This window comes from Cucumis melo, chromosome 4 (assembly GCF_025177605.1).
Source record: "Cucumis melo cultivar AY chromosome 4, USDA_Cmelo_AY_1.0, whole genome shotgun sequence".
NCBI classification, from domain to species: domain Eukaryota; kingdom Viridiplantae; phylum Streptophyta; class Magnoliopsida; order Cucurbitales; family Cucurbitaceae; genus Cucumis; species Cucumis melo.
Genome location: NC_066860.1, coordinates 10,185,036 through 10,210,165, shown reverse-complemented (window position 1 = coordinate 10,210,165; position 25,130 = coordinate 10,185,036). Strand labels below are relative to the sequence as shown.

General features: G+C 33.7%; 2 protein-coding genes across 3 annotated transcripts; one reads left to right on the top strand and one right to left on the bottom strand.

The window, feature by feature from the left end:
- Positions 1-2,175: 2,175 nt before the first annotated feature.
- On the bottom strand, positions 2,176-6,768 carry LOC103494951 (polycomb group protein FIE1). 2 transcript variants are annotated; one of them, XM_051083312.1, is made up of 13 exons: positions 6,394-6,768; positions 5,808-5,873; positions 5,602-5,724; positions 4,844-4,924; positions 4,657-4,749; positions 4,417-4,492; positions 3,942-4,005; positions 3,782-3,812; positions 3,069-3,128; positions 2,821-2,917; positions 2,638-2,701; positions 2,493-2,552; positions 2,176-2,388 (listed from the first exon to the last, which is right to left on the bottom strand). In XM_051083312.1, the coding sequence occupies exons 1-13, from the start codon at positions 6,568-6,570 to the stop codon at positions 2,325-2,327; spliced, it is 1,056 nt and encodes a 351-aa protein (XP_050939269.1). In that variant the 5' UTR covers positions 6,571-6,768; the 3' UTR covers positions 2,176-2,324. The 2 variants fall into 2 exon arrangements, with proteins under 2 accessions (XP_050939269.1, XP_008454560.2); XM_008456338.3 differs by having other exon boundaries at positions 3,782-3,853; positions 3,926-4,005; positions 6,394-6,760.
- A 15,370-nt stretch (positions 6,769-22,138) lies between these two features.
- LOC103494952 (transcription factor ILR3-like) lies at positions 22,139-25,130 on the top strand. Its single transcript, XM_008456339.3, has 5 exons — positions 22,139-22,600; positions 23,247-23,309; positions 24,152-24,229; positions 24,347-24,509; positions 24,621-25,130. The coding sequence occupies exons 1-5, from the start codon at positions 22,461-22,463 to the stop codon at positions 24,882-24,884; spliced, it is 708 nt and encodes a 235-aa protein (XP_008454561.2). The 5' UTR covers positions 22,139-22,460; the 3' UTR covers positions 24,885-25,130.

Here is a 25,130-nt window from a genome sequence, read left to right as displayed (position 1 = left end):
TCTTAGATCATCCTCTTCACTTGTAGGCTTCGTTAATATATTGAGTTTTGGTTTCACCATCAAAGGGCCTTATGTATTTATATCAACAAACAATTTCTTCTTCATGCATGAAGGGACACGATTATGAATTTTATCGTCATTGTTTTCTTCATGAAATGATTTTGCCTTCAAAGTTTTCATCTTTCTTTCATGTTTATCACTTGTCATCTTTAGATGATCAAAAGCAGATGCTAGGTCGATCTTTCTTTTATGTGGAGATACTTAGCCTTTTAAAAGCTGAAGTTTGTATGTAAGTAGAAGTTGAACATTGGTTTTCTTCTCTTGTTGTGGACATACTCAATCTTCGAAAGACTGAAGATCGAGTAGTTGAAGGTTTAATACGATCGAAGATAAAAGTACTTTGATCAATTTCCTTTGCATCGTCGACTTCTTCAGAAGATGCATGGTTGTTGTTGTCTTCTTCTATACTTACAACATGCATGCAACGAATTTTGATACTTCCTCTAGATGATCATCAAGGAAGCTTCTTGGGAGGAATTCTGCCAAAGTTACCGACCATCAAAGTCAAGAAAAGTCCTCATCTTTTCCCTTGACGGGTTTAGGCTTCCATGCCCTTTTGTTTCTTTTCTTTATTTGAGCATTGCTTTCTCTTTTGTAATGTTGACGGAGAAGTCCTCATCTTTTTACTTAATAGGTTTAGGCTTCCATGCCCTTTTGTTTATTTTCTTTATTTGAGCCTTGCTTTGCCTTCTCTTTTGTAAGGTTGATAGAGAAGTGACTTCTTTTGGTCCAAGGAACATGAATTTTCTTTCTTTCGACGACTCACAAAGATCCATCATTCTCTATCATCTTCAACAACTTCTTCGTTGTTTTGGGAGTCTATCGTCACAATCTTTTGTTGAAACCGAACAACCATAGGTTCGAAATTCCCAAACTGAATCAAACCTCTTTGATCATAAAGCAGTGTTGATGATAGAACACTTGAAGCCACCTCGATTGCAACATGATTTGTTTGGCTACTTCCTTATTATTCAACTTAATCTTGTTTTTACAAACCAACTTTAGAATCAACTCCTTCAACATGAAACACTTCTCAAGAGGGTGACTAACGACTTGATGGTACTTGTAGTAGTTAGGATCATCTACTTTTCTTGCTTGTTTCTATTGTTTGCATTCCAGCAACTTAATAAGTTGTTTCTCTATCAATTGCTCTTGATGTCTGCAAAATCAGGGTCATGAAACAGATAAACTTTTTCCGTCTCTAAGAGTTGGGCATCACTTTTCACCATCATCATGCTTTCTTTTAATTTTCATTTCTTTTCCTTTAAAGTGATTTTAAAGGAGTTGTATGAACGACCATAGATTCTTTTACGACACTATTCACGATCTTTTCAATGTCATTGGCTTCATTCTTGTCATTCTTCACTTTCAGAACCAAGAAATCCTTTGCTCATTATTGGCAATGCTCAGCTCCATATCATGTGCGCGAGCTGCCAAATCTTCAAACATGTGGAGTTCTATTCCCTACAAGATATAGAGAAGCTTCTAGTGAATGTTATGGGTGCATATCTCCGCTACGAATAGTTCAATGAGTTTATCTTTGCAATCTAAACTCAAAGCTCTTGATCACCAGTTTATATAGTCAATGATTGGCTCTCCCTTTTGCTTCTTTGTGCTTGTCAACTTCATCATGCTGATGATGTATGACAATGGAGTGCTTGATGTTCTTAAAATTGGAGTTTTGGATGAAGATTTGAATTTCCAAGGAACTTGAGTTTCAACAAGCGGTTGTTGTTGAGAGAATTCTCTCTAGGCTCTCTGGAGTAAAATTTATGAACCCCACAAATTTAGGGAACTCTATTTATATAATTCATTGATGGATTTTATGGGCTTGAGTTTAGTTGGTCCATGGATCAAAGCCCTAAACCCAATCATATGGATTTGGGTCTTATTTAACATTTGGACTACATTAAGCTTATCTCTAAGCTCAATTGAACTTTACCCCGAATAAATAATATTTAATTGGACAAAAAATAATTAACTTGATTAAACGATTATGATGAAAAGATGTGGCTTCATTAGGATTTGTCAATTTAGTCTTCAATTTCAATTTGAGACACATGTCAACTTAATTAGACGATTAATTCAATATAAAATAAAATAAAATAAATTCAGTTAAAAATTGAAAAAGAAAATTTCATATGCAGGTTAGTTCGGTTTCTAGCTTCCATAATGTGATATAGTAATGCTGAAAGAAAATGACTAATTACTGATTAGAAGAAAAATAATATTTGATGAAGTTATCTGTACATGCTCTAAATGGCTCAAGTGGTTGTCACAGCATCCCAGCGCCAAATTGTCCCATCTTCACAGCAACTCAAAATTATACTGAAACAATGAAAACAATGAAAACAATGTTTTCTTTTTAAGTTTTACATGTTTTGATGTCAACGGAAATGGAGCTGTTCATAATAAATACACAAATTGCCTACCTTCCATCAAAGGACATGGCTGTCTGTCTGATGGGAGACTTCGACTGGGCATGAGACAACCTAAATGAGAAAATGAACAAGAAAACATCGAGTCAGAGGAGTTATTAAGAAACCACGGTTAAAACATAAAAAACGTTGAACAAACCTTGCAATGAGAGCTGGGGGGCTTGACTGAAGTTCCCAAACAAAAATTTTTCCTTCCCTGTTTCCTGGTGTGCAAAGAATAGAAACAGCGAGATCTCAATTGATCAATTGGTAATTAGGATTTACAAGGACTATGTTACAATGCCTTGGCATGAATTGGTTGCTAGGCATGAGATGGAATTACCTATAGCAGCTGCATTATAATGAAAATCACAGGAAAACTTGATAAACCAAATATCACACTCAGGAACAGGGTACTTCTGAAGAATATCCACAGTACCCTAAATTTAAAAAAAAAAAAAAAAAAAAAAAAAAAAAAAAAAAAAAAAAACATTGGTAAACTTAGATCCACAGAAATTGTCATGCAGAGCACAAATAGACGATATATAATAAATTTGATGTTTCAGAAATAAATAAGGTTGAGGATCATACCTCTCCAGGTGACTGTTCCTTCATTTTTGGTTCCCACAACACAATCTCATTGTCAACACTCTGAGATGCACAGAGATGATCCTTATTACACACGAGATAATAATTTGTTTTTAAAAATTATAGAAAAAACATGATAAAAATAATTTATCCACTTTCTTTTTGGTGCCAAGGGAACAGTCACACAGGCTTATGGCTTGCAGTTCAGGGAGTAGTGTGTCCAAGTTCTAGGTTCCTAAGATTCATCATTCTAGTAGAAAACTAGGAAATCCTAGATGTCTCCCGAAGTAGACATTAGAGGATGTGCATCCCTCTGTGGAATGGTTGGTAGAGGTCACGGCTAACAATCACAAACATACATAAAGAGTGTGTTTGTGCAGAAATTTCTAAGATTGAACACCAACGTGGTAGGTTAAATATGGTTCTGATTGGTAGTGCAAAATATGCACTCCCTATATTACAAACATGATTTTGACTAACCAAATAAGCAAAACGTATTCAGGGGTGTGTTGGGAGTTTTCTAGTTTATAGAGTAATCTTAGCCTTTTCCAAAATCGATTCTATAGTACTCCCCCAAACATGAAACATGATGATCTTGAGAGAAATGCACGGTATGGCAGTTGTGCTTTTGGCATGGCAAAATCATTCCCATCATACTCTCATGATCAAACGACAACTGTCGAACACATTATCAATGGAAAGAGAAGCTTGTTCACCTTTGAAAGAATAAAATCACCGAGCCACCTACTGCAATCAACATAATTTGAATGAACTGATGCTATGAACACCTGAATTCACAAAGTAAATTTAGATTCAGGGGATAAAAGTCAATCTGAATCATAAAGAGCTGTGATACTTACTGGAAACTGGACATACTTGGTGGGAAACTTTGATGGAAGATCTGTCCAGGTAAAAGATTTTTCCACGTATGTCCAGAACTCTGAAGCAAACATTAATAGAGAGAAAAAAATTATTATAAAGAGCTAGTCAACAGAAGCTGGAATTTAGCCTTTGGACATAATAAAAGTAACAAATACAACAAAAAAAAAATTTAATTGATGCAATGAAAAGAGACTAATGCTCAAAACTTAGCCTTTGGACATTAGAAGCTTGGAATCAAGAGTGTGGAACAACATGGACAATGAAGAATTCATGACCATTGAATTTGAACGGAAAAAAGCCAGGGCATGAGAAGAGATATCTCAAGATTGATTACTGAGATAGAACGAGGATTCCATAAAATTATGTCGAGGTTCAATAGGTTTAACTATAAATTATACTCGAATTAGACCAAGTCTCAATACTTTAATCTTAATAGGTTTAAACAAAGACATAAAAAGCAATGTCCTACCTTTCATTGACCAAATTTTTACAGTGTTGTCCATTCCACAGCTAGCAATGCGATAAATATCTGATGGATGAAAATCCTAAGCAAATATAACGTCAGTACACTTTATGTCCTAGGTTTGAAAGCAAAAGGTTCACGCAACATACAATTGGAAGATTTCTTCAAAAAACTAAAACACAATTGGAAGATTGAGTAGGAAGTGGGAAAATTAAAAGAGATAAATGCATATAGTCTAATCCTTACCACACTTAAGACCTCATTACGATGACCACCTGCACCAGCAAATACCAAAATGCAAATACCTGTATGAACATTCCATAATCGAACAGACTCATCCTGGACAATTAAAACCATTAATCAAGGCAATTTGAAAAGATCGTAAGAATATATCTTATCCTAAACAAATCTAAGGATATATTCAGCACCATACTTTACTTGCAGAGATCACAAGCGACGGCTTCAGTGGCTGAGTCCTGATTTCATTTATTGAATCACCATGACCGACAAAACTCTGCAAAGAAGAGCGGATCAAAGTTGGAATGGAAGCAAGTTAAATACCTGATAGTAAATCATACAATTAAAATAGCTTTATGCCCCACTATTACAAATATAATCAATGCATGTTCAACTCCATGGCAAGTTCACCTAGCTGACAGATAAGCAAATATCATGTTCGACAACTTCAACTTTTTTTATGACCATCGACCATTTTCGTGTTTATGACCCTTCCATCCTCTCTTTCCCTTAGCTATCAATTGGACGGTGCTTGCAATTTGATGGATTATTCACTTCCCTAATGTATATAGACTGGCATTGGATACTGCTCATTGAGTGAATTGTTTGTCTATCTCAATTATTGACTTTCTGAATATGCTCAGTTTGTGCTCCTCCGTGAGTGGATTTCTTGTCTACCTCTGGAACATCTTCGATTTTTTTTTTCTTGTCCCCTGCCACACCCCCTCCCCCCGCTTCCTTTTTTATAATTACTATTCATTAAAACGCATATCACAAATGAGAAAAATAAGATATCTCCCATAACTGAATCAACAGACAACGACATGACAAAAACACCATTCATACATATGTTGATATGCATATGCATTCTTTAAGTGTATGTAAAACTACATTCCAACTTCTTATTGGAAAAGGAAAATACTAAAATCTGATGATTATGATTCAAAGCAATACCTTATATATCTTTTCACTGCCAGCATCAATAACACGGATTATACCATTGATTCCACCAGCAACAACAAAAGGGGAGCCATCGACGTTGTAAGCCCAGCTTACAGTGTAAAAAGATTCATCCTTCTGATCTACAAAGTAGATGGAGAACTCAATGTAACTTGAGAATATAAACGGATCAGGGATTAAACTACAACACAGTCACTCACATCTTCATCGACGTAAGACTGCAACACGGCTATAACACCCCCTTCAAGACATTGGTAAACTGTAATCTGCAGAAGTATTAAGCTATCGTTAAAACAGCATCAAATGTTATAGGATCAGCGGGTTGTACAGTCAAATTACTCATGCCTTAAGCTGGTCATCCGGATGTAAAAAAAAAAGGAAAAAGAAAAAACAGCATCAAAGTTTGAAATTCATCAACCAAATCATTAATGGATACAATTTTCATAGCCATTAGCACCCGAGTTTGGGGAGGACCCGTGAAGGCAATTTAACCTAAGCCAATGGGATTTTGCAGCGCTGACTAAAGGATCATGACTAATGGATTAACTAAAACATAGAAGTAGGAGATTTTACAGTATCAGAATTGGGAATTCGAGACATGAAGAGAGAAATAAGATCTGAAATACCCAGCACCAAGAAGAAAATAGTAATCGAAAGGCAACAAAAACTTCCAAGAGAAAAGATGGGTCAATCTTGAATTTTCCTCTGAATACTGCAGAATCGAAAGAGAAAAAAAAACGAAAAAAAAAAGAGAAAAAGAGGAGAAGATATGAACGAAAGGCTGACCCGATTGCCGCCAACAGTGGCAAAGACATTGAAGTATCGAGAGTCGATGAAGTTGAAAACTACAGCATAAAGAGGCCTTTTCCCCTCTTGAAGGCGGTTGGTGACCCTATATTCCTTCTTCTTCGATGACGTTAACAAACCCACCACTGGTTCAGACCCTAAAGCGTATTTTGCCATGAGCGGGAAATGCCAGAGACAGGGACGGAGAGTTTAGTTAAGCGGGCAGCAAGAAGAAGATAGGCAAAAGTGGTGACTTTTCAGTAAAGTAAAAACTGCATCGCAAACTAAAAACTTCATCTTCACTGCCTAAATGAATTCAGCTTTGCTTTGGAATAAAACTCCTCGAATATGCGCTAACCGGGCGTTCGGTCATTATTTCTGCTGATGTTTATGTAATTTTTTTTTTTTTCGCGTCAAATTTCCCAATTACTCCCTCCTCTAATGATTGTCAAGTTATGTTCCAAAAATAACTCTAACTAAACTCCCTATAAATTATAAAAAAAATATTCGAAAAATTTACACCGATGGCCTAAAAAAAGAGATCCAAATGAAAAATGGGTACATTTTTAAAACCAATTATGCCATCGGGATATAAACTTACCACTTCAACCTTCAATGCATTATTCTTCTATTTTCTTCGTTTTACAACTTTTTCTGTTTTATTCATTCTTTCTTCTTCTTCTTTAGTTCTTTTTCTTCCTTTCTTCTTCTTCTTTTACGGCAATTTTTTTTTTTTTTTTTGCTTTTTTTTTTTTTACATTTCTTCTTCCGTTTTTTACTTTTTTTTTCTCTTATATGTTTTTTCTAGATTTCTTCTTTCGATTGTTTTGCATTTGTACTATTTCTTTCTTGTGTTTCTTTAAGAATCGAGCATCGAGTGTTAACACATATATAGCATAAATAAAATATAAATCATCAAGTATTGAGCATCGATGATCAAATATCTAGTATCTTGATAAAGAAAACTATATCAATCATGTTTGAGAACTACCTCTTATTCCAGGTGAACCCCACAATATTAATAAGAATAGTCCTATTAACTAATTGGTAAGCAACCAAAGAAAGCTAAATAGATTATGCTTGAAAATATCGATAAAATTATCAAGAAGAAAAAAGAACTTGTTCCTAATTTTAAGATTTCAAACTCTCCACAATCTAATTGATCAAACTAGATTGAAAGTCTTAATGATGCATTCTAACAAAAGAATACAAGAAAAGCATAAAGTTTAGCAGATAAAACTTTAAGAAATTTCATTCAAATCAAGTATTTTTTTTTCAAAATATGAAATTACAACTCAATTTAATTGAAAGGACATCATGAAAGGACACAACCTGTCACAAATTAGGTAAATAAAAATTATTCCAACTATATCATCATAAATATAAATACATAAAATTTAATATGTATGTAATCTAGTAAAATGTTAATGAATCTGAATTTGTAGATTCAGTATGACTTTTGGATGAAAAGTTGTCTTTTGATGCACTAGAGGATGCAACTCTTCAATTCTATTGGGAAGCTTGGCTTGGAAGTAACTCATTTCATGCTTCAACTAAACATGCAAATTATTTGCTCATGTCACATCCCACCCCAAATGTCACTTTATGCGACCAAATGGAAGCATGCTGCCTAGGAACTCAGTGCATAGCTCCCACGAGGTAAGCACTGAACATCTAGTAAGCAAAATAAATACAACCATCAATTTTAAACTCTGAAAGCGAACATGAATCAGTACATTTGGTACTTAATACAAAGTTTCTCTAGAGAGAACAAAACACAACTTACAATAGCTAGACTCGTCTCGCTAGCTTCTACATGTTATGCGAGCTGATAGTGACCAGTATCAAAACGATGCGATTGCAAAGCACAATAGGTGATAAATGTTGCAAGTTCAATGTTGGATGTCCTTTGTTACCTGAGGGGTAAAGCAAAACATTTGAAAGGTTAGACAAAACGTCTAATGAGTGGGGTCTTTGGTCATCACCTTTAATATATCAATGGTAAAGTATCAAGTTTAAAATAAATCATTTCAATGTCTTAGGTAATTCAATATAAGTCAAATCTCATCATCAAACATTCGAAAATCACATGGAAATCATTTTCTTGTAGATCTTGCCCTTGAAAATCATGCATAAAAGTTCACATTGCATAAAACACATTTTAGCAACTCATCGTTTCTTCATAACGTAAAATCATTTACATAGTTAATTACATCTTCGTACACCTTTCCTCAGCTCAAGCATTTACCACACTCTTTTGTCAAGTTTCAACTATGCAAAATAAACTCAACGCATTTAGCAAGCTCCATCAATTCCACTACGCTTAATATGTCTTGCAGTGTCAAATCACACAGTAAGCAAAAGGCATCACGTACCAGATCACACAAGTATGAAGTATTATATTCAAGATCACACAACATGAATAGGACAGTATATTTAATATCATACAACGAGAATAGAGCATCTTATCCCAAATCACACAACAAGAATAAGGCATCTCATACAAAATCACACAAGTATGAGGCATTCTCATCTCATAGGGTACAAAAGATCATTTTGTTTTCAACTTATCAAGCTTTATATACTCTTCTGGATACATCATTTCAATAATAAGTCCATTTCATTTATAAGTTATATGCATTTTAAGGATTCAAAAGTATAATTGAAACCATACAGATCATGGACTAAATACAAATGGATTTAAGGATTTAAACACATTTTAGAAATCTTTTCATTTTGCAAACATTTTATAAGGAGAACCACTCACTGCCATAATTAACTTGCTCTTCCTCCTAGCTTCCTTAGCTAAAAGTCTCCTTGCACCCCTTGAAATCCTTGTCAGAAATAAGCTCGTTTAGCATTTTTGAAATCATTGTCGAAAATAAGCTTGTTCGGCATCTTTGAAATCTTGGATACCTCTCAAATCCTTCCTTAAACAAACTCAGGGCACAAGCAACTTCCAATTGACCTGAATTGTTTATATTTATAAGTCTTCCTTGATGGATTTTCCCATAATTGGATGATTATCCTTACTGGCGAGAGAAGTGGCTCAACCTCAAAACCCCATGTGTCTCTATCCAATCATTATCCTAACTTTGATTGGGTGACAAGGTCCAATCAATCACCGGCATACTGATATCAAGGTCAAATCATTATTTCTCGATAAAGTACCTTAAACTGTCATGCCATTCGCTGCTACCCCTTTCGCGGAGAGATCTTCCATCACATACTCCTTTTTAGGAATGCGTCTTAATAATTGAAGTTTCTTCTAGCATTATCCTTATCGTAGGGCCTTCATTGCATTGGTGACACGCGATCATGGCCTTACTGTTTATCATATCTAGTATGTAAAATAAAGCATTTAATATATAACATATAATATAAAGCATAGAGTATAGAGCATTAAGTATTGAGTATTGAGCATCATACATTGAGTAGCTGCCACGCCATGCCCCAAGGTCACTCCATGCGACTATGTGGAGGCGAGACCACCTAGACACTCAATGCGTATCTCCTTGCGAGATAACACATTGAACGCTTAGTAAGCGGATTAACACAACAATTAATCTTAACACAAGATAAGGACTCATTTTGGAATAATAGATACTTCATTGATATTTAATGAAGAGAACAGTTTAAACAAGTACAAAAGTTTCCAAAATGAAAATATGCAAGTCTCAAAATAACACTTCATTCTGTTCGCCTAACTTTACATACTATGGGAACTGACATAGATTACTACCAAGATGATGCGATTTAAGTATTGCATGGCAGACGTTTAAGATGGCAAGTCAAACGTTGGATGTCCTTCGCTACTTGGGGGTAGGGAGCTACAATAGAATTGAACTTTGATGTCAGTTTAAAATTGACATTATAAATGTATGATGTTGGTTGTCAACCGACATCTATGAACGTGTTATTAAAGCCTTTTAATGTCACATGTGCTTTAGTGTCGGTTAGATGGAAACAATGTTAGTTTCAAATCGACATTATAGAGGTACGGTGTCGGTTCTTAACCAACATCTACGAACATATTATTAAAGCCTTTTAATGTCGGTTTATTTTTTATGTTGGTTGTAAACGAACATTATAGATTTTGAATAATGTTAGTTTAAAATCGACATTGTACATTGTTTTATGTGTCCGTTTTTTCAAATTTATTTTTAATAATTGTAGCATTGTCCAATTTTTATGACACCAAATAGTTAAAAATCGACATTAATTGTCTCGGTTTATGTTATGAAATATTTGTCATTGTATATTGTTATATATATATATATATATATATATATATATATAAATTGGTTGCTATATAGCTAGGATGCCTACTATATGCATATATGTTGTCCTCCATGGCAAACTAATAATATTTCTATCTCACTTGCAATAATGCATAAGATCCAACACCTAAAATACCAGCAGACACTTCAATATAGTACTACAAAAAAAAAACGCGATTATTCTACTAAAAACATCAAATACACATCATCCAACACTTTATGCATGTAGAGATATAATCACATACCAATAAATACACTATATCCAATATCCAACACTTTTATATCAATTACACACTTCCATAGAGTAATGTGGTGTCCACCAGCAAGCAAAAAAAAAAATCTATTTATATACATATATAATCACACTATAAAATCAAATACACGAAATCTTCCAATAATATATAAGATCATCATTAGATAATAATTCTCTATCTAGAAACAACAATTAGTACAAGAATGCTCGTCCTTCCAAAAACTATGGGACCGCCGGTCCCTCTAAAAACTCGTCAAGATTCGACACTTCACTATATTACCTATAGGAATCGCCCGACCCTACAAAAGCTACAAGCAGAAAAACCCAAAACACTTCTAAAGTATATGGACAACCACAAGTTCCTCTACAAACTATAGTTAACTTCTAACTTAACTCTCACCAAGACAAAAACAAAATCATGTATAAGTGAAACCTTACACAAATTGTCCAATAAAACTTGTCCATGTCACTCGAATCTCATCAATCTCTTCTTGGCTATATGAATTTTTTTTTATTGAATTACACAAAGAAAGAAAGATAAGGAAAGAATGATTTTAGATCATTTATTAAATTGTAACATTATAAAAAGTGACGTGTTGACTTACAAGGCTAGTAATAGGAGTACTAGAATTATATATGCACTATTGTTGGGGCAAAACTTGACCCAATTATATATGTTTAATTTCTTTACCATAGCATGCATATATTCACTTTCTATCACACTCCACCCTGAGCACCTCCTTGCTTGGCCCGAGAAGTGGCGTGAAGTTAATCATTGTCATTTTTCTTCTTTATAACACTAGTTGACCCTAACTACTGAACCTTTTGTTATGCTAAACATCTTAAGTAAAAAAAAAATTGATGCAGCGGACTAACACTAAAGTTCGTAACATAAATTAATCAAAAGTAACAAAACTATCTACAACTTGTACAACAAACTAAAGACAACGGTCATGCCCTCAGATCACGATCTCTATCTGAAAAGTGAGAAACATTTGGAAAGGGTGAGCTAAAAAGCCCAGTGAGTGACAATTTTGTAAAACATACTTTTAAGTAGATTAACTTTAAACTTTGTCTTTCGCATAAATAAATCATGAAACATATCATAAAACATAAATTCTTTAAAACCTCTTTCTTAACAAAGTTTTTCTAAAATAGATATTAACTTCAACAGATTAACTCAAACTTTCTTTTCAATTGTTATACCACATGAATCACAAGGATGGAATCTTAGACATTCTGGTGGACCCTCATCCTGTGATATGATATTTATGAGATGGAATCTAGGCATCAGTAGTGCCCTATCTCATGCTAGCTAAAATGAGGTGGATAACCTACAGATCTTCATCTCTAAAAGATGGCAAAAACTAGATATCATATTTGTAGAACCCACATCTAATGAATCTGTTACGGTTATAGGAAACTAGGTATCTACTAAATACCTTCAACAAAGGAACCTCTGTGCACAGGCAATATCCCTAAAAGGGTTGCTATATATATCTTAGAACATTCTAGGGATAGTCTAAAACATGCTAAAATCATTCTTTAACTTAAAATACTTAGGAAATTTATCACGAACATACTTGTTTGTCAATCTCATGAGTAAATTTATCAAGAAGTACATGCTTGTCAAATATTTTTAATCTCATGCTTTGAAAACACGTTATAAATCAAAATACTCAAATATTCAAACATCAAAGCATGCTTTAAGCATTTGATAATAAATCATGTTTAGAAATCAACTTTAAATTCATTTTGTCACTCATAGATGGTGGCTTAAACCCTTGGCCTGTAAACTTGTCTGATATCCTTTTGACCTGAAATAATGTAAAATAATTCCATTTAATTCCCTTAAGTCATAAAAATATTAGAGCTTCACTTAAAATTCCTCAAAACAATAAAAAAAAAAACATCCCAAAAGACACTTGTTGGCATGGCTGGCGCGCAGGGGATGGGCAACAAGGCTGGCACGCACGCGTAGGGCCTGGGTAGGCCTTTCTGCATGCTAACCTCGCAAGAGGCTTGCCACGCGTGCATGCATCTTGCGTTGCCCCTCTACGCACACAGGTCTTGTCGTGCGCTTGCTTTCCCTTGCACGTCTTACCCATGGCTTGTCTTGTGTGCAGGTTGTGCATCCAACACAAGCCCAAACGTATCATGTTAACCTCTTTCAACGAAATTTTGCGCTCACAGCACGCTATTCGACCAACCCCCCTCTACTGCCCAGACTCCATTTCTTGGCCAAGAGCTTAACTTCACTTTAGAGTTTAATATCTTAAAATACAAAACTCAAGTGAACATATTTCCTTATACAAAGTTGCTAAAAAATGTCTTAAGTTTCTTACCTCAAAATTTCAGCCAAAACCTCTATGTATTGTGTTATGTAGTCTCCTTGGAATGAAGACTGCTTATATTCCTCCAGAAAATGATCTTTCTCCCTTCTTAGAATTCAAACTTAACGTTCCTTTCTTTAATTTTAACCAGTACCCCAGCTTTGAAAATAAACTCAATTGGTGATCTTTTGGGACTATTTTTAGCAAAAATGCTTAAGTAATTTGGAAGAAGTTCCAATATGAAGGGACCTATTTATACTAAGCTTTGCATGAAAAGTTCTTAACGCCTCTTGCTTGCCGAAATTTAACCTAAGCATGCACATGACTCCTGTAAAGCACTTCATCAATTTCACCTCTTTATTATCTCCTCTAACCTTACTCAAAACGCCCAACCAAAATGCCTTGAGCCCTTGGAAATGCTTTACTAACCTCACTTGACATGGCCACTAACCTCATCTAGCATGGCCATGTCTTCCACGCCTCATTAACCTCTATGTACACTTTTTTGCCAAGCTTTAACACCCAACAGACCTCTAAGAAGATATCTTCTTGCCTAGTCCAAACGTCAAGCACTTCTTAGAGGTTTTTTCCCACCTTCTCAGCCACACACATAAATTGTACTAGCTTGCCATCTAGCCTACCATCAACTCGCCCAAATAACCTCTTGAGAGGTTATTTTCTCCTTATTTAGTTGTCCACCATTGTCTAAATGCCTAGATAATCTTCTTTGGAGGTTATCTTCTTCTTCTTTTGGCCGCCTACCAAGCTTAAAACACCTAAGTGTGGACTTAGCAAAATTTTCCTCTTTTCAACTTAACCTCCTTAATTTGTAAACCATTCCTTCTTAGTTTTCTTTCCTTCTACCTACCATGACACTTCTCAAGCCTGCTTTCTCATTTAACTTCATTTAAAATCAACCTTTCAAACTTTTTGAAAAATCCAAGTTTCTTAGGGTTCGGGGTTTACACTTTCTCTTATATTTTTATGTAGATTATGAAACTAGACTCTATTACGAACCCAATGCAACAAAAATCATCTTAAATAGAGTGAACGAAGGAAGACGGACAATTTGAAGATCAAGGGTAAAATTATAAATAATCTGAATGTTTTCGTATTCAACTTCAATGTGGGGGTTTAAATCCCATTTGCTACAAAACTTATTAAGAATAAACTGACCAAGGAACAATTGCAGATGTTCCACAAAACAATTTTTGGTCTGTTACTAAATGTCAACATGGTCTTCAACAGCCAGTTGATCTATCATTTGTTGCTAAGGTAGATACCTGAAGAAGCCAACGCAAATGGAATCTGTTTTCTGTTTTAGGAAAAAATGTCTGTTTCACCTAAAACGAATTCAACATCATAACCGGGTTATGACCAAGCAATGTAACATTGGATAAAAATTATGACAATAAGCGCCTACAAAGCGTCCTATTTGGATTAGAAAACAGGCAGATAATAACGTGCTTGCAAGTTAAGGAAGTTTTCAAAAAATTTGGCTTTACGAATGATGATGATGTTGTGAAGGTTGTCTTAGCTTTTTTTTATTGAAACTGTCATGGTCGGGAAGGATAAAAAACCACAGTTTGATATGGATGTTTTGGGAAGAGTAGAGATGAAGAAATATTTAAGAACTTTGATTGGTCAAATTTCTTCTATATCGTTTGCTCAATAGCTTGAAAACAATTCTACAAATGAAAAAAGAAGCATACGAGTTAAAAAAGGCAAGAAGTTCGAAAGCAGTAGCATACTACAACGTCAAAAGTTACGTAATTGCTTTTCAAGTGATTTTTATTCGTTTATATACTTTAGTTAAATACAAACTAAACATCAAAGATTAACATATTTGTTTGACTGTTTTAGGTATGGGCTTATGAAACACTCTCAATTGCAAGTGAGCACCTGGCCACAGAAAATAGTAAGAGATCAATCCCAAGAATATTAAGATGGAATTGTACACAAGCTCCATCATACAAAATGTTGCAGAAGAACATATTCGACAACAAAAATGTAAGTAAAAATTGTCAGCAGTTGTTTAAAAAAATTACACAATCGTTTACATTAGAAATGTGATCGATCTTGTATCATTTTATAGACAATCATTTAGCTTAATGTAATATCATTTACATTGAATACCATATCGAGTATCATATGATTTTATGAACAATCATTTAATAGCTTAGTTTGATATACAACATATTAATAATTCTTTGATTATAACATTGTAGATTGTTGTTCGACATAAACTGAAGCTATCAACCCAAGAGAAAGCTTTCATGGAAACTCGAATTCGAGGGGATGATAACATGGAAATTGAGGACAATGAATCCATACCAGATGTTAATAGCAGTGATACCAATACTCCTGTTGATACTATGAACATTCAATCATCGGATCAGAATGACTTGAATAACTTGCGATCAACCTCATCTCCACTGCTTCAGTACAATGAAAATGTTGGTGAGCTTAATTCTGCTGTGCAACCGTCACCATGAAGAAAAGAAAGACAAATAATGGTTGACCAATCTAAAACACATCCAATAACCAACAAGAAACGTTTCAGATCCAATGACAAACCAGAACGAAGTCATTCAAAATCCTACAAAAAACTAAAAAATGACATCGACGAAGTTCGTAAGGATTTATCCACATTAAGTTCTATAATCTATAGGATGGAAGATGTAATTAGAAAGCAGTCATTGGAGTTGTCTGAAATGAATCACATGCTGGAGAGATTGGTCTAGGTAAACTTTGGTTTCAAAAAGTATTTCATTTATCAATTGTTTAAATAAACGATCGTTTAACTGAAATATCCAATCGCCTATCACATTTCATTTATCAATTATTTTATTTTTATTTTTATTTATTTATTAGAATCAGAATCAGAATTAAGGGAATGATGATACTCATTACTTTCAAGATGATCATGATGATTTTAATCATGACAATATGGACAAAAATAACGATCATCAAAATAGAGAAGATATGATCAGCAATGAGCAACAATATGTTGAAGAACAACATACTCAAGAACTTACCGTGAAAACTCAAAGGTTAACATTTCATTCATTATTTACTGCTTTATATTGATGAAAACTGCTTACATTCTAAATAAGTAACAATTGTATTTTTTTTTCTTTTTCTCTTTCTTTTTTTTTTCATTTTGTTTAGGGAACAAAAAAACAACATCACCTGAACATCAAGAGAAATCAAGCAGTGATATTAGCATAGACAGCAAGGATGCAGACTTGCTATTAACTATAAACAATATATCAGATAATATAAATACTCCAAGTCAGAAAGAAAAAGACCTGCTAGAAATGATTACTACTCTTCCACTTATGAGCCAACCACTTCCACTTTGTGAGATACTATCATCAAGTACTCTCAAAGATCTTGCATTAGCTCCATTGGAACAAATTTTAAAAATTCACAAAGTGCCACCATCAATTTCAATTGTAAATGAAGAATGTCAACTTAGTATGTATACATAACAACTATGTAGTCCTTGGAATAAAGAGTTTGTTTCGTATATGATATTATGCATTGTAGGAAATACAAAAAAAGAATCAAGAAGTTACTTTGGTTGAGATATTAAAAGAAAATGAACCAGTAACTGAGGAACAAAATTTAACAATTGATAATGTGCAGCAATCTACTTCAGCTGAAAAATAGAATCTCAATTGGTATGTATACACAACAACTGTGTAGTCCTTTGAATTAAGAGTTTGTTTCTTATCTAATATTATACATTGTAGGAAATACAAAAAAAATGATCAAGCAGTTACTTTGGTTGACATACAAAAAGAAAATGAACCAGTAACTAAGAAACAAAGTTCTACAATTGATATAGAATCTCAAGTGGTATGCATACACAACAATTGTGAAGTTCTTTAAATTAAGAATTTGTTTCTTGTCTAATATCATATAATACAGGAAAAACTTAAACAATAGGTTGAGATTTAAAAAAAAAATGATGAAGCAGTTATACTTCGGTTGAAAATGAACCAGTAACTAAGAAAATAAGTTCTACAATTGACTTAAAATCTCTATTGGTATGTATATATAAGAACTCTGAAGTACTTTGCATCAGTTGTTTTTTTTTTTTTTTGTTATTTAACGTTGTGCATTATAGGAAATGAACGAAGAATAAAAACCAATAAAAAGAAGGAATCTATGTAAAAAATATCATATAAAAAGTGTTTGATCAATAAGTTAATCCACCCACAACATCTACTGAGGTCATATTAAAACCTACAATACCTATCCCATATGTCAAATTGCGAGATGTAGATAGTTATGATCTTGTGTGGCCAGTGGATCCAAAATTGTGGAAGGCATACTTATCTTAGAAGAAATCTAGAAAAATAACTAATGAGGAGATGACACTAGTGTTCACAAAAAGAATGAATGAATTTTTCAAAAAGCTTAAAGAAAATACATGGATACTAGAAGACGTAAGTACTATTTCCAAATTTCATTTTATTTATAAAACTACACGATCGAGTAAAATATTTATTATCTAACTAAACGATCATTTGATTAGATAAGCGAACAAAAAACGTTGTACACGATCGCTTAGTATAGAAAAGAATGTTGTAAACGATCACTTGTATTTGCTAAACGATGGCTTGAATTTTGATAAACTATCGCTTCTATTCACTAAATGATCGTTTGATTTTCTTGTAGACCATGGATTTGTTGTTGTACCATGTGTAGAATAAAATGTTGCATTTGAAGCATCTTTGCAAATATACTTTTACAGTACTAGATTCGTCATTTATGGTAAGTTATTATTCTTTATTTTTTATTTTTTTTGTATAGAAGTTAAACTGCATAATTATATTTTGATTAAATTTTTTTATTTGTTCTTCAAGACTGGAATCAACAAAGAACATTGCATAATTAGGCAACGGCTTTTTGATAATCATGTGCTGACAGCAGACAATAAGGAAGTTAAATGGACAGACACAACAGCACACATGGCACTATGGTCAGAACTAGATTTAGATTACTAATTTAGTTCAACTGTTGGTGAAACTCAAGATAAAGTAAGGTAGAGAGATGTCAACTACGTGATTGGCTGCATCAACATAAAAGAACACTGGTTGACTGTTGTAGCTAATATAAAAAAATGCAAGATCTACGTGTTTGACTTAATGCCAAAATATGTTGAAAAAAAAACTTGTTGATGCAGCTCTTGCAATACCTGTACAATGTATCCCTCACAGGCAATTGCTACTGGAATACATACGCATATGAAACGTTTCACATATGGACCTTGGCCAGTAGTAAGATCAAATAAAACATTACAAAAAGGCGTTTTATTATATTAAGGGATTTTTTGTGCCAAAATTATTGAATGCCTTGTAACAAATGCAGACTGTGATTGTCTAATTATGGATAACATAAAGTTGTTTAGACAACAGTATGTAGTATAATTTTGGGCAAAATTAATTCTATTGCTAAATAAAATATTTGCTTTGATTGATGTACATGTACAGTTTTACTTTTTAATTTTAATCAACTTTTGACTAAATGTTTGTATTTGTTTAAATAGATATTAGAAACAATTGTATAAGATATAAAAACATTCGTGTAGATAAATGTAAAAGATCGTGCATATAACTTTAAGCGATCATTTATATATACCACACTAATGTCTAAACGATCGCAAATTTTTCGATAAATCTAAACGATCATGTAAAACATCATAGACCACCATGCACTTAAGTCAAACCAATTTCCTAAACTATATGTAAATGTACAACTATCAAGCATAAACGATCAGGCGATGTAAATCACACGATCATTTAGTAAAGACTAAATGATCTTCTTAATACATGTAAACAATATTAAACAATCGTTTATATATACCACACTAATGTCTAAATGATATTAAATCTCCATCAACTTTAATATCAAACATTTATCCATAATATTGAAAGAAAGAGATTACACGTTTTCATTAATTGTTTAAACCTTGCTTACAAGTCCTACTATTATGTCCTTTACGATTACAATTAGAATATATGGTTGAACTACTAAATTCACCAACAAATGGAATTCTTTGTTTTCTTGGTCTTCCAGCTTGTCGTTTAAAGACTGGAGGTGATATTTTCATTATAGAATCTAGAACTCTTCAATCGAAATAAGATCTAACAGGTTAATATAACCACTATATGTCGCTGATAGTGTTTCTCTATAATAGAATTCAGATACATAAAAATAGGTATCTAAATTAAGCATCCATAGAACAGCAAGAGCATGAGCACAAGGAATTTCTTCAACATCCCATACTCGGCAACTACAACATCCCACGTTTAACTTCACAATAAACTGTTGATTTCCATCTGTTACCTGGTATTCAATCGTACAAATTGGATCATTCTAATACATAAAACAAATAAGGACAATTAATTAAATAATAACAAATAGATTCAATCTCTGCATACATCAGATATATATCTATAGCAATCTATCTGTACTTATCTCAGACAGGAGCAAAAAAATTGCTATCTTTATCTATCGAATAGACAAAGATAGCAATCTATCTCTAACTGTTTGAGATAAAAAAAAAATCTTACCAATAATCTTCTCGACTTTTCATGTTCTAAATGTAAAACATTCTCATCCCAAGAAGTCAAACAACTTTTCATTGTAGAAGCAGCTTTACTTCGTTCATAAAACCACTTTTGCAATATATCCCTAATTGAACTAAGCATCGTAGCCACAGGTACTTCTCTAAGATCTTTAAACACTGAATTTACACTTTCTGCATAATTTGATGTCATCATTCTATACCTTCGTCTACGTGAATATGCCCGAGACCACTTCTCAAAACCAACACTACTAAGATATTCTCTGATATTTGAACAAACGAACTCCATGCATCCCATGTGGTACTCAAATTCATCAACGGTGTAGGCATAAGCACAACTAAAGAAATATTTATAAGTAGTGGTTCCTTAAAATGGAGTTTTAAGTTACTTAAAAGATGTTTTGTGCACATACAATACTCAACATTAGGAAACACTCTTAAAACTCCTTTAAGGATGCTAATATGCCTATTAGAAACAATGACTAAATTTGCCCGTTCTAAAAAACTACCTCGTATCTTCTCAAAAAAACCATGTCCATGATACATCATTTTCAGAATCTACAATGGCAAAAGCAAGAGAAGATTTGATTGTTGCCATCTTGTGATGAGGCTATTAATAGGATGCCACCAAACTTACATTTTCAAAAATGTCCAATCAACAAAAATAATAGGTCTACAATATTTCCACCCTTCAATTGATGCACCAAAAGCCATAAAGCAAAACTTGAAATGACCACTATCATCCATTTTTAAAGCAGTGCATGTACCTATAATAATTACAGACACATTTCTATCAGCACAAACAAAAAAGAATAGAAAGAATGGACAACTAATGGACGTCTACTAGTTGCATCTTTAGCAAAAGCTAAATACCAAGCAACATTATTGTCTTTCTTTATTGGCACCACAGTTTAAACATTGGTTTTACCAAAATCAAGTAAAACAGATAATTCTACCGATTCATTCAATTCAAGTTGGTCACATGTCAAAGCAACCAAAGAATTAAAGCTGACTCGTATATCTATCAAAATTCAGATACTGAGTAATTCTCATAAACATCACAGTCATTCCATTGACCTCCATAAAAAACAACAATAGGAATAAACATTCTAATCAGGAAAAAAATATAATCAAATATTTAATGGTGAAAGGAAGAATTAGATAGATATATATCACATAATAAGATAATAAAATGTACTAAACAATAAAAATAAACACAATGCAAAAAAGCTAATATATACTAAATAATCGTTTAACAACAATAGACGATCGTATAAAATAAATTAAATCATCATGTAGAGTAAACTTAACGATCGTTTAAAGACGCTAATAATTTAAATCATCGTATTAACTTAGATACACGATCGTTTGAAGGCCCCGATCATAAATATTGAAAATTTTCGTTTTCATAAAGATAAATGATCGTGTTCATAAAGATGAACGATCATGTTCATATAGCAAAACGATCGTTTGTATATTGGTAAACGATGATGTTGATAGAGGTAAACGATCAAGTAATTCAATGGTGAAAATCTTCGAACTATCAATGTTCATAATGAAATACACAATTCTTACAGTGATTCTTAAAAGTTCTAAACTAAAAGAAAAACTTTAAATTCTTATAAACAACAAAAAACAAAAACGATATTCATACCGAAATATAAATTCTTAGTTCGGCGTAAACAATCATCAAAATCTTCAACGATCTTCGTAATGAAATATAGGATGTCTTTTCCTCTTCTTTTTTTACGTCGTTTAAATTTGAGTAACCAAATTTAAACGATCGTGTAAAAAAAATAGCAAAATCTAAAAGATCATAGATAAAGAATCTTGAAAAAAATTGTTTAGATTGAAATAGCCAAATGTAAACTATGTAAAAAAAAAGTAAACGATCGTGTAAAAAAAATAAATCATCGTGTAGACAAATCTAAACGATCGTGTACTAAAAGAATTAAAAAAAATGGTTTAGTCAAATTATCAAATTTTGAGTCAAATCTAAATAATCATGTAACCAAATTAAATGATTGTGTAACAAAATTAAACGATAAAATTGAAAAAATAAATCGTAGCAAAATCTAAATGATTGTGTACCAAAAATAGCCAAGTATCAAATATATTGTTCCTGTTGTTGACGGAATTTTTTTATATTTTCTACAGTAAATCTATAGACTCTTTTTTTTTAAATTTTTTTCTACCGTTTAAATATTTTAGCGTTTTTTTATGTTTTTTAAAAGATCCTCGACTTAAACGAGTTAAAACTTCAAATTTTAATACGACTTTTATCTCCCTTTGAAGTGGGGTTTCAACTTTGAAAGCCCACGACCAAAACAACCCGTTTGGATGACGTGTTTCTCCCACTTGATCCTGATATGGTCGATCATCTGCCAGCACTACCCTCAAATCCCTAATCTTCTTCAATTCTTGTCGTCCTCTAAAATTCACCTTCTTCCATTTTCTCCCTCCTCAGTCGTTCGAGCCCTAACCCTAACTCCACTATTCTAAATTTCTCTTCAATTTTCATTCCCATCATTTTTCCAATTGTTCTGGTCGGTAAATAATCCGACAATCTCGCGTTCTTTTTTTCTATAATTATTTGAGAAATGGTTTCCCCCGAAAATCCCAATTGGTTGTTCGATTATGGTTTGATCGAAGACATCCCTGTACCCGATGGGAATTTCCCGGTCACGAGCTCAAGCTTCTCTTGGGCTATTCAGACCTTTAACGGCGCCCATGATACCGGGTAATCTCAGATTTCTCTCAATTATTCTTTTAAGCTTTTTTTTTTCCTTCTTCTTATCGAATATATATTGGGGAAGACATAATACTGTCCGGACTTTCTTGTGCATGCTGAATTGTGGGAGGTGGGCCTTTCTATCTCTGCCCAGATTAATTTTCGAAATGGTTTCTTTTAAGCAAGATCTCAACCTGGTTTTGAACATTTTTGGATTGAGATACTGGTTCAGACGTCCGATTTATGAAATGGAAGTTTAAGAGATTATAGGTGGGAAATGGTGTGTACAGATACTATACTTCTGATTGTGTTTGGTGAACTATCATGTCGTTGACCGAATTAATTTAGTATCCACGGGGATGATGGGTGTAGTTAACCAGAGTTTTTTTTTCTTTTCTTTTTTGGGCGAAAACTATCTGTTATTGTATTCTAGTAACTTTAAGATTGTAAGGATGATGAGCAAAGGACGTCATTACCATTGTGCATCATGGTTTCGATGTTTATGTGAATTTGTAAGTCGACCGTTTGGAAAAAATTCTGATGTTATTTTTAGCCCTTTTGACATGCGAAATAATACGTTTACCAGTTTGCTTTCATGGACATGATATAAAATTTGTGTGTATTTATTTCTTTTTCCTTTGACATGTTATTGCAGTGTGGAAATTGATGGATCGTTGGCAGATCTGGATGGCCGTCTAGAATCAGGCTCAAAGAAGCGGTATGAACCTTTATTGTTACTTTTTAATCTATTCTGTTTGGTAAATTATCATTTAACTTCCTCCAAACCAACGTGTTGTTGAACTCAAACAAAGATCAGCCTTTTGCCTCTTAAATAATATGCCAGATTTGAATGTCTTTCCATATGACAGATATTAGCCATGGGGCTGTTTTCTTGTCACAAGTAGAGCAGCATGGTGTGAATAAATCACAAGACTTCAGGATTTCTTAATGGACTTTCAGGAAGCATTTAATTAGCCATCACTTGTAATTTTGAGTTCCTTTAATTTAAAGCTGCCTGAAATTTTCATTAGTTTTATGTCTTGACGGGCTCAAAATTACGTACAGGCCAGTTACCATGACAATTAGTGGTTGGGGGTAATGTAGGTAGATATTGCTTTGGTTTACGTGACTAATGGAATTTGAGTATCTTTTTTCTGAGATGCAAGGCATTTACCCCGTGCACATGGTATAGATATTTAAGAGATAGGCGCAGCACATGGTATAGATGTTTCCTTATTTGCTACGAGTTAACTGTAGAGTGGAGAGCACTTGGTTTTGTGGCTTAGATGGGAGTTAGTGACAGCCACGATCCTTCATTATTTGTTCAATTGAGCTTCAATCTATTTATTGTTCTTTGCATTTTATGATCATTTTTATAATGCATGCTGTGGGACCATTTGTGTTTGCTTTCATGTATGTTATCTGTGTGAAATTTGGTTATACATGTTAAAGATATCGAGGTGGTTAAAGTAAACCTAAATAGAGAATAATAACAGATTAGAAATTAGAAAGGAAAATTTCATATGGCACTGAATAAAGTACACTTGTTTTTTGTTGCAGGGTCAGATCTGATTCATGTAGTGCATCAAGCTCCAAAGCATGTAGGGAGAAATTGCGGAGGGATAGGCTCAATGACAAGTACTTCCTCTGACCCAAACCAATGTGCAACCAAACACATTTCCCCCTTCATTAATGATTATAACGATTATATGTTGCCCCAGCAAAGCATAATTTTTATGATGAATCTCAAAACAGGTTTCTGGAACTGGGCTCCATTTTGGATCCTGGAAGACCACCCAAAACTGACAAGGCTGCAATTTTAGTTGATGCAGTTCGAATGGTGAATCAGCTGCGTAGTGAAACACAGAAACTAAAGGAGTCGAATTCAAGTCTCCAGGAGAAGATCAAAGAGTTGAAGGCAAGTCTCCATGGATTTCTTTGCCAATTTTGTTTGCATTTTATGCATTTGCATGGAGAAACATAAAGTGGCAAATCATAACAGAATTTCATTTCTACCAATCTTGTGTAGGCTGAGAAGAACGAACTTCGCGATGAGAAGCAGAGGCTCAAGGCAGATAAGGAGAGGCTAGAGCAGCAAGTAAAGTCCATGCCTGCTCAACAACCTGGCTTCTTACCTCCACCAATACCTACATTTCCTGCTCAGGGTCAAGCTCCTGGCAATAAGTTATTTCCTTTCATTGGTTACCACCCGAGTGTTGCCATGTGGCAATTCATGCCACCTGCTGCGGTGGACACATCACAGGACCACGTACTTCGGCCACCCGTCGCCTAACTTGGTGGCAACCAAGGTTGCCGAAAGGAAACCATTGGCAGCACCCGATTGCTCGGGAATTTTCCCTGGACCTTCTTTTTTACTCTGCCATTGTCAACTGATATATATTAGTATTTTTAGTTAGTAGGCTCGCCTATCAATTGATTTTGAGGGCTGCCTATGTTATTTGTCATCCACTTGAAAGAACCCAACCTGTTTTTCTTAAGTTTTGTAATTGTAAATGTGAATAAGTGAGTGATTTGGTAA

Coding starts and splice junctions, on each gene's coding strand:
- LOC103494951 (XM_008456338.3), bottom strand. CDS start 6,570: ATGGCAAAATACGCTTTAGGGTCTGAACCAGTGGTGGGTTTGTTAACG. Junction 4,925..5,601: donor GCAGTGAAAAGATATATAAG/GTATTGCTTTGA, acceptor TCTTCTTTGCAG/AGTTTTGTCGGTCATGGTGA. Junction 2,553..2,637: donor CCCCCAGCTCTCATTGCAAG/GTTTGTTCAACG, acceptor TTTCTCATTTAG/GTTGTCTCATGCCCAGTCGA.
- LOC103494952 (XM_008456339.3), top strand. CDS start 22,461: ATGGTTTCCCCCGAAAATCCCAATTGGTTGTTCGATTATGGTTTGATC. Junction 22,601..23,246: donor AACGGCGCCCATGATACCGG/GTAATCTCAGAT, acceptor ATGTTATTGCAG/TGTGGAAATTGATGGATCGT. Junction 24,510..24,620: donor AGAAGATCAAAGAGTTGAAG/GCAAGTCTCCAT, acceptor AATCTTGTGTAG/GCTGAGAAGAACGAACTTCG.